The sequence below is a fragment of the Natrix helvetica genome (assembly GCF_964273705.1).
Source record: "Natrix helvetica genome assembly, chromosome: 3".
In the NCBI taxonomy this organism is placed as follows: Eukaryota; Metazoa; Chordata; class Lepidosauria; order Squamata; family Natricidae; genus Natrix; species Natrix helvetica.
Window position 1 is genome coordinate 48,589,128 of NC_138549.1, and position 13,952 is coordinate 48,603,079.

The 13,952-nt window shown below is 42.1% G+C and overlaps 1 protein-coding gene across 1 annotated transcript; it reads right to left on the reverse strand.

Annotated features, from left to right (window-relative positions):
- Positions 1–383: 383 nt before the first annotated feature.
- RS1 (retinoschisin 1) lies at positions 384–10,673 on the reverse strand. The gene is made up of 4 exons (XM_081949459.1): positions 10,557–10,673; positions 7,256–7,397; positions 5,710–5,905; positions 384–546 (listed from the first exon to the last, which is right to left on the reverse strand). The coding sequence occupies exons 1-4, from the start codon at positions 10,561–10,563 to the stop codon at positions 394–396; spliced, it is 498 nt and encodes a 165-aa protein (XP_081805585.1). The 5' UTR covers positions 10,564–10,673; the 3' UTR covers positions 384–393.
- Between the last annotated feature and the right edge of the window lie 3,279 nt (positions 10,674–13,952).

Genomic DNA, 13,952 nt, shown 5'->3' on the forward strand with positions numbered 1-13,952 from the left:
CTCTATTTTTGGGAAATAGTAACGTAATGGGGAATATCTTCACAGAATGCACACTAAAGCTCTGAAAAACATATGTTGCATATTGTCTACCAGAACCTACAAAAGCATTGCAGTCATCTTTGGTTAACCTCTAAGAAATCTATATTTCTTTTGTATGGCTTTCCTTTTACTGAGGTGTAAGGTTCCAATTTATTCCATCTTGATTTATTTTATTAATATACAGAATTTTATTAACTTCCTGAAGCTGCGGAGAATATAAGTCACCGGAGGTATTGGATAAGGTATATAATTTTAATAGACACTGAACTCATAGTCAGTGAATTTATTTGTTGTATTAATTATACTGTTATATCTTTATTTTAAAAAACCTGTTTCTTCCCAGATGACTGAAGTTTAAGCACATTTATTCATGCACTCCAGCAGCTCCATCCTGATAGCAATGCGCACATGCCAGCCAAGGGGTATCAACCTTATGTAACGAGAAACAATGGGTGGGCGCAAAAGGTTCTGCACAGATGATGATCTGTCTGAATTTCCATAGAAAATCTAGAGAAAATGAAGTAGGAGAGCAAGGGAAAAAAGAGAGCTTAAGACTTAACATTCTTCTAATTTTGCACCCAAAAATTTGGAAACAATTTTACTGCCTTAAATGACTGTGTATTTGACTTGCCCAGTAAGGTTGCTGATAGTTTGTGCCTAGAACAGTGGTGGGATTCAAATAATTCCAACAACCAGTTCACCAAACTGCTCAGAAAGTTAACAACCGGTTCTCCCAAAGTGGTGCAAACTGGTTGAATCCCACCACTGCCCTAGAAGCAACTAACATAGAACCAATTACTAAATTCTGCTTGGGGAGAAGAACCTAACTCTCCTTGACTAAAATATGTTTATACACTGTATTAGTAATATACTCAGCATCTTCCTTCATCCCTTATATGGCTTGTTAAAGATTTTTAAAAATTATAATGTAAAGGTTATAAGTGACTGACATTGTGCTTCAATTGAAATATTTCATGAAGGCAAATATACATATCCCAAATGTACATGTCCCAGGCAATGTTCCCTCTAATTTTTTTTCAGTGTGAGCAGAAAAGTATAGTGTTTGAGCGGCACATTTTCATGCCTGAGCAGCACCTGAATTTTTTTCACAGGTGTCACCTAAGACAACAACGAAATCAGTATTATTTGAAACTCAAAGTTATGTTTATTCAAGGTACCCGCTTAATTAGAAGTGTTATATAGTATCACTTAACAACGCTCCTGCTTAGCAACCAAAATGTTGGGTCAGAAACTCTGGCATTTAAAGCACGCAAGTCTTAAAGCTGTCAAGTTACAAGATCTTTGCATCCCTAACCCTTTAGGGAAAAAAACCCCAAGGGGTCTTCAAACCTGACAGCTTGAAGACTTGGGGACTTCAACTCCCAGAATTCCTCCTCCAGTCATGTTGGCTCAGGAACTCTGGCATTGAAGCATGCAAGTCTTAAAGCTGTCAGGTTGCAAGATCCTGGCACCACTAACCCTTTAGAAAAAAAAAACCCAGGGGTCTTCAAACCTGACAGCTTGAAGACTTGTGGACTTCAACTCCCAGAATCCCTCCTCCAGTCATGTTGCGGCGACATCATCTCCGTGGATCTGCTCCATCTTCGGTTTTTTTCAAAGGGGGCAGGGCTGCTGCTGAAGATGCCGACGAGCCCCTGCCGCCACCAGAATAACAGCTGCCACCTCCTCCTCCTCCTCCTCCAACAGCACCACCACATTTGCTGCCCGGCGCTGCGGCTGAGGTGAAGCTGCAAAAGCTCCCGCTGGCGCCCTCGCCCGTGGCAGCGGCAGCGGCACGTCCCCCTCCACTCAGAGCACCTGAGCTCGGCACCGTGTTACCCCTGCTGCCTTCTCCTCCTCCGCCGTGCTTTTGAGAAGCCATGAGGCCTTTCCCCCCTGCTCTCGCCCCCTCCACCACCTTCCTACTGGCTCCCGCGGCCTCATGGCTCCTCAAAAGCACAGCAGAGGAGGAGGGGGCATGGGTAACGCGGGGCCCATCTCAGGTGCTCCGAACGGAGGGGGAGGCACCGCTGCCACGGGCGGGGACGCCGGCGGGAGCTTTGGCGGCTTCACCTCGGCCGCAGCGTTGGGCAGCAAATGTGGTGGTGCTGTTAGAGGAGGAGGAGGCGGCAGCAGATATTCCGGTAGTGGCAGGAGCTTTGGGGGTTTACTTTAGCCGCAGCGCCGGGCGCAAGCAGCTAAGACTGGCCACCCACAAAGGACCTCCCCGGGCTTGGTTTGCTGAACTCAGTCACCCCGCGCTCATCAAACAAGTCCGGGGAGGTCCTTTGCGGGCGCCCAGTTCTAGCCGTCTGCAAAGGACCTCCCCAGCCTTCGGCGCCTGTGACAGTAGAAATCACTGCGCGGCAGTTGGAAATTGCTGCGCAGTGTTTTCTTGCCACATGCGCGGCCGCACAGCCGCGCACGTTAGAGGGAACAGTGGTCCCAGGATAATGTTGCAGGATCCGATCTAAGTTGGTCACTGCGACCAGAGAAACCTCTTCTGAGGTTTCAGACTTGTGCTGGAGCCAATCTTCCGAGAACTTCTCTCTAGCAGTGTGTGTGCTTTGGGCTATTCTCTGTGTGGTATTTATATGGTGCCTGGTTGTTGTGACTTGTGCTGATGGCTGGCGATTAAGTGATTGGTTGTTGTTTTCTTGTGCTGACAAGCTTTCGCTTCCCAAGTACTTGATAAGCTGGTGGTAAATCAGCACTCCTGTTGATTGACAAGGGGCCTGTTTCCCGGGTTTCAATCACTTCCCTGCCTGTTTTTTATCTGCTCGTCCAACAATCTTAGTAGCTGCAAAATTGAATATATGTCCTTGTTCATTGCAGTGTGAGGCTACCAATGAGTTCAGGTTTCCTTGTCTCACTACTCGCTTGTGTTCTTGCAATCTGGTCATTAGCTTTCCCCTCCCCCATGTCTTTATAAACCATATAAATACCACACACAGAACAACCCAAAGTACAGACTGCTAGAGAGAAATTCCCTGAAGAGTCCAAAAGCCAGGAAGACAAACCTCTGGTCCTGGTGACTGACACAGATTGGATCATAAAATATTTCACTTGATTCCATGGTCTCACCCCTAGCACCTGTCAATCTTTATTGAGCTATTTTCAAATACAGGTTAAGTGCTCTTCTAGAAGTGCACTAAACCTTTCCAGGCTTCTTTTGAATACCTGCTAGCTGTTGTTAGATTATTTTAAACACAATTTAATAATCTTCTGAAAGAGTAAATTTGTATTTAAAAGGAGCCCATGTTGCATAGTATAGTGGGAATTTCCTCATTCTCTAATATGCAGCTACTACCCACCCACCCCACTCTGTGCCTGCCACCTTTTAGTCAAGCTGGTCCCTTTTTCCAAACCAGTTCTCAATAGGTACAAGATGGGCATTGTCTTGGAGGCCTGGCAAGTGTGGGGCAGGAGGAAGTCAAATTTGGCCTGAAAGGGCAATGACCAAGATTGGAGAGGAGAATGCATATCTGCATCTACTTATAGTGGCCAACAGTTGTTGGTTGAAAAATGATTACATGGTTGATGAAGTATGCCAGATTGTACCCATAATAAAACTTCCATAGTTTCTTGCCTGTTTAAGTGGCAAACTATCTTTAAATACTTAACTAAGGCTGACTCAAGGCTGACTCAAGTATTGGTTGGGGGTGAGATGAAGACAACAACATAAAGACACAGCAGAAAAAAAGAGACTGCAAGACCATGTTCTTACCACAGTTAAATATACACTGGGAAAGACCCTAAGTAATTTGGGTTAATGGAAATGCATGAAACAACATTGATAAACTTAAGAGATAGAAAGGAGTGAATATAGGCATAATATATTTGGCTGATAATCTAGGGTGTTCAGAAGAGATCTGTTTTTATACCTGTACAGTGGGGCAAAAAAGTATTTAGTCAGCCACCAATTGTGCAAGTTCTCCCACTTAAAAAGATGAGAGAGGCCTGTAATTGGCATCATAGGTAGACCTCAACTGTGAGAGACAAAATGTTAAAAAAAAACCAATCAATCACATTGGCTGATTTGGAAAGAATTTATTTGCAAATTATGGTGGAAAATAAGTATTTGGTCACCTAAAAAAAAGCAAGATTTCTGGCTCTCACAGACCTGTACCTTCTTCTTTAAGAGGCTCCTCTGTCCTGCGCTCATTACCTGTATCAATGGCACCTGTTTGAACTTGTTATCAGTATAAAAGACACCTGTCCACAACCTCAAACAGTCACACTCCAAACTCCACTATGGTGAAGACTAAAGAGCTGTCGAAGGACACCAGAAACAAAATTGTAGACCTGCACCAGGCTGGGAAGACTGAATCTGCAATAGGCAAGCAGCTTGGTGTGAACAAATCAACTGTGGGAGCAATAATTAGAAAATGGAAGACATACAAGACCACTGATAATCTCCCTCGATCTGGGGCTCCACGCAAGATCTCACCCCATGGGGTCAAAATGATCACAAGAACGGTGAGCAAAAATCCCAGGACCACACGGGGGGACCTAGTGAATGACCTGCAGAGAGCTGGGACCAACGTAACAAAGGCTACCATCAGTAACACACTACGCCACCAGGGACTCAGATCCTGCAGTGCCAGACGTGTCCCCTTGCTTAAGCCAGTACATGTCCAGGCCTGTCTGAAGTTTGCTAGAGAGCATTTGGATGATCCAGAAGAGGATTGGGAGAATGTCATATGGTTAGATGAAACCAAAATAGAACTGTTTAGTAGAAACACAACTCGTCGTGTTTGGAGGAGAGAGACTGCTGAGTTGCATCCAAAGAACACCATGCCTACTGTGAAGCATGGGGGTGGCAACATCATATTTTGGGGCTGTTTCTCTGCAAAGGGACCAGGACGACTGATCCCTGTACAGGACAGAATGAATGGGGCCATGTATCATGAGATTTTGAGTGCAAACCTCCTTCCATCAGCAAGAGCAATGAAGATGAAACGTGGCTGGGTCTTTCAACATGACAATGATCCCAAACATACTGCCCGGGCAATGAAGGTGTGGCTTTGTAAGAAGCATTTCAAGGTCCTGGAGTGGCCTAGCCAGTCTTCAGATCTCAACCCCATAGAAAACCTTTGGAGGGAGTTGAAAGTCCATGTTGCCCAGCGACAGCCCCAAAACATCACTGCTCTAGAGGAGATCTGCATGGAGGAATGGGCCAACATACCAGCAACAGTGTGTGCCAACCTTGTGAAGACTTATAGGAAACGTTTGACCTCTGTCATTGCCAACAAAGGATATATAACAAAGTATTGAGATGAACTTTTGATATTGACCAAATACTTATTTTCCACCATAATTTGCAAATAAATTCTTTCCAAATCAGCCAATGTGATTGTTTGGGTTTTTTTTTTTACATTTTGCCTCTCATAGTTGAGGTCTACATATGATGCCAATTACAGGCCTCTCTCATCTTTTTAAGTGGGAGAACTTGCACAATTGGTGGCTGACTAAATACTTTTTTGCCCCACTGTATATCCCAGATTTGGCCAGTTGCCAAAAATGGTATAGTAATTGTAGTCTCAAATTTAAGTCAATGGAATGGATTTAATGGCATTCTTTATTCATCTTGAAGCTGAAATATATGCTATTGGAATAGATACAAATAATGGAACTTCTTCAGAAATGGGGAAGGGATCTTATACTGACCCGATTGTTTCCTGTTTGGTCCTTGTAATAAACCCAGTTCAGATTCTCCTCAGTCCTGTATTGCACACTATATTTTGTCATCCATTCATCAGCATCACATCTTCCCTGTGTAATTATTCCTGAAATGACTTTAATTTCCTTCAAGTCAATCTGCAGCCACTGGTTTGTATCTTGGTATTTGGAGAGCCAGGCACACCTAGAAGAGTTATGGAAGGAAGGCATCGATTGGCAAGTACATGTCTTTATAAGGCATACATTTTGACTTAGCATCCATAAACAGCTCATCTTTAGAGGATGAGTCAAGAGATGAATCTGATGCCAGCAAATGGCCAGAACCTGGATCAAAATAAGCAGAAAAAAATTCAGGTGCAATGATTCAGATAATAATCCTGATGAAGACACCTCCAAACCACCCACTGTAGGGCAGAGCTCTTGGAGTCAGCCGTTGCCTTCTGTTTGATTTCTGGATGTTTGGAAGCCTCATGCTAGCTCTTCTGAATCTTGGAAACAATTATTTCATGTAAACAATTACTTTATTTCATCCTCTGACCACTTGTTGTCCTGTTGAAGCTACAAGTTTCAACTGCCTTGCATACTCAGATGCTTTTTTGTGAAATAGGACATATTTAACAGTAAATGAGAAAATTCATCACATGATGAAAACTGAACTACTTCTGGAACATATATCCTTTGAGGATAGTTTTGAGAGAGCAATATGTTGGATTTTGCTCCCTATCTTTGTGTTATGCAGTTTTTTTGAATGATGAATTTATTTCTAGCAAACTTTGGGAACATCCTTGCCCTCTATGATTAGACTCGGTTTCCTGTTCTGTAAACTACATAAACTTGGTCATGATTTTTAACATTAACTTATTTGGTAGGTTTACAAATCAGCAAAGCCAAGCTTATGACTTATAAATCTCAGTGACCAGGTTCAAATAAAATGCCATATAAGAAAATCGCATTAAGCTTTATCACGTTTTATGAAATAGTCTCAATTTAAGAGTATTGTATTTATCGGGTGCAAATGTCACTGACCCTGTTAATCTTTTATGAAGAGTTCTTGAGAACTCTTGCATGTTGCTTCATAAACCTTTGTCTAGCCTAATAAAGTTATCATTTCAATATAGATTTGATTTTAGTTCCCTCTCTTCCTGCTTCATAAACAGCAAAGCTGCTGTTATTTTTTCATTATTCATGTAATAGAATAATGTCAGGAAAAGGAGGAATATCTCAAGGATAAAGAAAGAGCTTGAAAAACAGCCATCACAACATGATTCAGCACAACACAAAACCTTATTTAATGCACCATTTTGTTCTGACAGTAGCTATCTAAATACTTCTCAGAAGCTCACAATGACAGAAACAGTAACCTCCCCACATTTTCCCCAGCAACTGTTAATGGAAGTAAATATTTATTGTTCTGGAATCATAAATATATTTTAAAAGTCATTGTTAGGCTCCATATATTATGTAACGGGTTTAGAGGTTAAAACATCTTTTGTATAGTTTATTGCTAGAAAACATGTCTTGTAACGCAGTTTACCCAAATCCTTGTCCGTTAAGTCGGGCCTTGTTTGCCATCCATGAAGCATACCAGCCAGTGTACTGCTCTGGATTGGAACAGCTTATCTGATCTGGAGTGACAGCTGCTGATTCAAAACCAAGAGGCTTATGATAGGGGCACTCTGTAAAAGAAGACAAAGAAGACATGAAGAGGAATCAGTGCAGATTGGAGTGAAAAAGTTTAATTTTTGATACATTCAGCTCCAAAAAGTGCTACACTTAATTTTATGAACAGGATGAGACATTGAAGAATGATTGAAGTTTTATTTCTTATTTTCTTTTGGATTTGGAGAAGTTTGGGGGTTTAATTTTGCACACTTTCAAGCAGAGAAGTAGAAGTTGTATCATTAGAAAATCACCTATACCAGTGGTGGGCAATCTTTTTTTTCAACTGAGCCAAATCTCGCCAAAACCACGATTGAAATTTATTTTGAGAGCCACATTTTTAAAACTGAAAATACATAGGATGGTACACTGTTTTTAGTTTCAATAAACTCTGGCATTTGAAGCACGCAAGTTTTAAAGCTGTCAAGTTACAAGATCCTTGCATCCCTAACCCTTTAGGAAAAAAACCCCAAGGGGTCTTCAAACCTGACAGCTTTAAGACTTGTGAACTTCAACTCCAAAAATTCCTCCTCCAGTCATGTTGGCTCAGGAACTCTGGCATTGAAGCATGCAAGTCTTAAAGCTGTCAAGTTGCAAGACCCTCGCACCCCCAACCCTTTAGAAAAAAAACCCCAGGGTCTTCAAACCTGACAGCTTGAAGACTCGTGGACTTCAACTCCCAGAATTCTGAGAATTGAAGTCCACCAAGGGCATCAATCATATTAGCCCAGGGATCTGCAAAATTGGCTCTTAAGACTGGTGGACTTCAACTCCCAGAATTCTGAGAATTGAAGTCTACCAGTCTTAAAACAGCCAACTTTGCAGACCTCTGTGTTAGCCCAAAGCCTGGCGCTGGGCGGGCCTTGCTCCCCCATTGGTGGAGCCCCAAGAAGCGAGGAGGGAGAAAAAGAGACGGAGGCCAAGGAGCTTCCCCCCTCGCCCCCTCCCAGCAAAAATCTAACCAGGGAGCCGGGCGGGCAGTAGCATATTAATCTGAAAACGTATCAACGCTTGGAAGGACGTTGTGAACAAAAACCAGCGTGCAACATTGAAGGATCCCAAATGACTTAACGTTTGTAATGCTGAACTGTCCAAGAATGCTAAACCAATTTGTGATTGCAACTTCCTCGAAAGCCTTTTGAGCGCACCCGCATTAAGGTTCCCTTCCCACAACTTTGTTACCAAATCCCATGGCCACCAAATTAACTCACCCATTTCCACATATACCCAATCATAAAGTAATCAAGACTGACTGGAATGGCACACACACACACACACACAAATTAAAAATCATAAAGCTGAAGGTGAGCCTGTTTCTCAACTTTGACAACTTTAAGGGGTGTGGACTCCAATTCCCAGAATTCCCCAGCCAGCCATACTCCAATTGTAATTTCTTCTTAAAATAGGATAGAAAGGCTCATGGCAAGAAACTCCAGGCATCCAAACAACTAAAAGGTCAAGGCTGTGTGTTAATTCTGTTTCCCACTTATTTCACAAAGTGGGCTGATTTATTTATCCCACTCATTTATGCCATGCTGTCTTTAGTTTTTGAAACATTTTACAGACTAAGCCTTTTTTTAAAAAATGCCATCAATGTATACACAATTTATTGAGCTGGTATAGGTTCTCCTTGAGCAGGCGGCTGAATTAGAAAACCTCCAAAGTCCCTTCCAGCTCTGTTCTATTCTAAAGACTCTCTTGTGCTCAGCTCCATTCCAAACAATACTGACACGGTCAGTACTAGTTTTCCTGATTTCCTGATTAGGGAGGATCCTGAAGTCGGGCGGGGATGAGAAGCGAGGAGGCAGAAAAAGAAACGGAGGCTAAGGAGCTTCCCCCCGCCCCATGATCGGCTAATTTGCTACTGCCCGCCCGGCTCCCCAGTTAGATTTTTGCTGGGAGGGGGCGGGGGGAAGCTCCTTAGCCTCTGTTTCTTTTTCTGCCTCCTTGCTTCTCGTCCCCGCCCGACTTCAGGATCCTCCCTAATCATTGTGGGTCGAAAAAAGGGAAAGGGGCGCTTGTTTTGAAGTGCCCGAGAGGAGGGAGGTGAGCGGGCGCCCAGCACACAGAAGAGCCGCATTAAAATGTGTAAAGAGCCGTGTGTGGCTTGCGAGCCGCAGCTTGCCGACCACTGACCTATACTATACTATAAACCAGTATTTTCAAGTCAGGAAACTTACAGCTGCACATCAGTACAATTTGCTATTTTGTCTTGAAAAGATATAGACTGGCAAAGTCTATAAAACCTAGAACTTTCTATAAGAAGGTATTTTAGTTGAATCATTTGACAACATGGAAGAACAGCCTGGAGTTGTACATTCCAAATCCAAAGTCTTTACAAATGAACCATCATCAATTTACTCTTCTTGTTTAATTCACAGAATTAATATCAATAGAATTTAAATGAATGTTTCCTCTCATTTCACAAGAGCTCCTATATGGGATGTAACATGCTGTTTTTCTGTTTTGTCTTTTTTTTTAAATGCAGCCCCTGTTTGAATATTATACCTACAATTGTGGTGGTTTCTGTAGTGAAGGCATTTTCTGAATGCTATCTGGATAATAGAGGTTGTATAGAAGTATTAAAACAACAAAAACTAAAATGAGTTAAAACATCTCCAGTGTGGTAGGCTACAGTATTTGCAAACAAAGCAAGTTTAATTTTAGTAACTAATCTTTAGATAACTCAGCTGTAATATACTTAAGAGGTATACTTCTGTTGTAGAAAATTGCAGTAGACTATAAGAATTATCAAGCAGATGTCTGGGGACTTTCAAATCAAGTACATTAATTATTTAATGATGCTATTATTTACTTTAAAGCCAATTCACTGTGAGAAGGATTTTCTCCTCTTATTAAGCTCCCCCCCTCCCCAATACTACAGCTTCTTTTTGTTTTGAGTTATTCTTATATATAATGGACACTTTAAGAAGCCCTACTGCATTTAATGGAGGAAATATTTTGCAAATAGTGAACTGTAATTAGTTTAAGGATATATTTTCATTTGCTATATGTCTTTGAGAATGTGCAGCTTGACCTAATCAAATCAATAATACAAGTCACATAAAATTTTCAAGAAGTTCCTGATTGATAATTATGGGTATGTAGCCCAATATGAACAATATTAAACTGAATAGGCTGATTTTGAGTTGTAATAATAAAAAGATGGTACTTACCTGGCATGCAATCTAGACTGTCTGTTTTAGTGGACCACACTGAGTTTGGATTTCTTTGACAATCACATTTACAGGCTTTGCTATGCCAGTGCTCTAGATTGTCATCCTAAAATAATGCAGAATAATGTATCAACTTTCCATATACAGAGAATAAGCAGATTATTTCTTATGTCCCAAATTCCCATTGGACTATATCAACTCTGTTCAAATGGCACCTTTCAGATGAATAATCAAAAACATTCAGGGAGTACAAGTTTGCATAGGGTAGTGTTGCACTCTTCATATTGATCAATGCCATTTATTGCTATATGCGCACACAGAAAGAATCGTGCTTGAGCACAACAGAGAGAATATGAGGCATTCTAAGTCCTGGTGAAGCCAAAAGTATGGCCAATTCCACTTAGAGTATATTTTGTTCTTGTTTCACATCTCATTTGAGCCAGGAACTCATTAAACTGCATTTGTTGAGCCAGTACAGTATACTATATCTTAGTATAATAAAAAGAAATGGGTGGTTGTAAAAATAGCTGAAACATACATTTGAGAGAAAAAGAGACAGCTAAGCAGATAGATAATGGTATGTGGGCATGATTTTGGGAGACAGGGTGAAGAGACGCAACCAAGAAATGGAATGGGACTTGCCATTATTTAAATGTTTGTCATTCACATTTCATTTTGTCCCTCCTTTGGCATCCTTTCTTTAATGATTCTATTCCATTATTTCTTTGATGTTAGTGTAACTCTTGTACCATGGCAAGCTGGCGATGGTGAGTTGTCATAGACCTGCCAAGAAAATGGTCAGATAGCAACAGCAATAGCACTTAGATTTATATACCACTCCATAGTGCTTTACAGCCCTCTCTAAGCAGTTTTACAGTCAGCATATTGCCCCCAATAATCTGGGTCCTCATTTTATTGACCGTGAAGGATGGAAGGCTGAGTCAACCTTCAGATAAAAGGCAACAAGCCCACAGCTGGAATGCAATAGGCCAAGAGGCTCAGAAGACACATTCACATACAGAGTTTCTTAGGCTGTAAAGGAGACTGAGTAAGAGATGTACTTTCAGACTTGCAAGACTAATGTCAACCTTATGAGGTAAACTAGACAGGAAACATGATGGATGAGCTAATTCTACTTTCTTGTAAGGCTACATTAAAAGACTCCTGCAAGTATGAGTGCACATTTCTCCCGCCCATCACTTTTAAGCCAAACTTATCAAGGGTCTTTTCTGAGCCTCTTGCTCTGCTCAAATTCTAAGCTGCCTTTTATCTGACTGTTCCCATGGCGAAGTCTCTTCACCCTGTTTCCCAAGGTCATACTCAATATCTTTACAATAGTTGAATATTACATCTTTTATTAATTCCAACTCTACTAAGTAATTACATTGCAGAGAGGTGACATCAGTATAACAGTGCTGAAGCCTGAGAATAAATTGAACAGCAGTGGCTAAGCAAAAGGTACTGTTAACTCGCAAAGCATTCCTGGTGTGCTCTCAAGTTGCCATGGGAAAGGGGGGGATGGGAAACTTATGAAATGGCATGGCAGCAAAAGACAGATGCACATTCCAGACTTATCTCTCTCAAGGCTGAATCCCAGGTTACCCATAGCAGGTGGAGGGGAGAGTGATCTCTACAGCCTATGAAAGTGCTCCATTGGAGAATGTGATTTATGACATACCCTGGGGGAAGGGGGGAAATGGTCATAATTGGGATGTAAATTACATGGGGTCACAGCTGACTTCACTTGGGTATGTGCTGACATGTTGCTCCTAATAAATAACTGTGTTTCTTTGGAAGCTTGGCTTGAGGCTCATGATTTAATAGGGCATCCATCGGAACCCTGACAGGTACATTATCTACATTCCCATACCAATTTAGTGAACTCTATATCTATATGTATTATATTATGTATGTCTGTTAATGTATGTGTTCAAGTGTTAAATTTTGCATTAACTAATTTAGATTATTAGGATGAGGAATATTCAGGTATAATAGAGGAAAGATAATATAGTATTGCTATAGTTTTGTCCTTCTGGAGAATTTAAATTCAGTCCTTATGCTTAATACCTACCTTCTTCAGTTATCTTTGTATCTACTTTACAATTCTGTTTTGTTTTGAAATGTAGTTATGCTATGAAGTACAAATAGTGGAAAGAATGAGTGTTTGTGTCAACCGTCCCACTAGGTTAGAAAGCCGAAAGGAAGTCCTGGAATATTTTTTTACCAAGTGTATAACTTTACTACTGAGTTTCCCAAAAAATAAGACCTGGTCTTATTTTCTTTTGGACCCAAAAATAAGCACTAGGACTTGTTTTTGGGGAAACACGGTTTCAGGATAATCAGCCTGGCTGGAAGCTCCGTACCCTAGTGCACCCAAGAGCTAGCAAGCGTTCAGGTACTGGTATCTAGCAGCAGCTGCAGCCTGCCAGTCCCTTGGTCAGTGCGCACTGGGGCTGCACAGAGTGGAAGACATGAAGCGGAAGGCAGGTGATCCTGATGTATTGCGTGGGCTGCAGGCAAGCCAAGAGATACAAAGATAATCCTCCCATGGCCAGCCACCACTCCGGATCTCCTTCCTCCGACTCGGTGATGGACTAGTCCGTGTGGTGCATCCGGATCACCTGCCTCCCACCCCCCACGCTCTGCCTCTTCTGCTGCTGGTGTTGCTGCATGAAGATGAGCCTCCTGTTGCCAGTCACTTATCTGGTTCACCGGTACTCAGCTTTCCCACGGCCTGTGCATCACATCCAATTCGCTGTCCTCCCCCCCCCATGCCTCTGCCTCTGCCTGCTGCTGGTGTCACTGCATGAAAATGAGCCCCCCACATGGCCAGCCACTGCTCCAGCCCACCTATGCTTAGCTTTCTCAAGAGATGTGTTTCCGGATCACTTGCCTCCCCCTACCTCTGCTTCAGTCTGCTGCTTGCACAGGTACTCAACTCATCTGTGCTGCATGAGCTGTGACTGCTTCCAGACACCATCAGCCCATGCATGCTTGTCGTCTCCTATACTGGTCACTCCCACCCCACCTTCACTAGGGTTTATTTTTGGGGTAGAGCTTATATTACGCACATGCATAAAAAACAGATTGGTGCTTATTTTCAGGGTAGGTCGTATTTTCAGGAAAATATGGTAAAAATGCCGTGTGGTTACAGAAGTAGAAAAGCCAATTCTAATGATTTTGCACAAAAGTAGTATAGGAAAACTTTCCCCTTTCCCCATGGATCTCCCATTGTCCATTGTCCACCAATCATTTGCACTCTCTTTGTTTTGGGAACTATCTGTTTTTCCTCAGACTTCTCCAGCTGTTGATCTTGAGGTGTTGGGTCTGTTTCAGGCTTCCAATCAGCACACCTGCATTCCAAATTTCCCTCCCAAACCTCCCTTACATTCCAAT

Bases quoted from the DNA above. Each gene is read 5' to 3' on its own strand.
- RS1 (XM_081949459.1), bottom strand. The intron at 5,906-7,255 runs GTAAACTGCGTT...TAACTCTTCTAG, and splicing joins CTTAACGGACAAGGATTTGG to GTGTGCCTGGCTCTCCAAAT. The intron at 547-5,709 runs GTCAGTATAAGA...CATTTTCTCTAG, and splicing joins ACCAAACAGGAAACAATCGG to ATTTTCTATGGAAATTCAGA.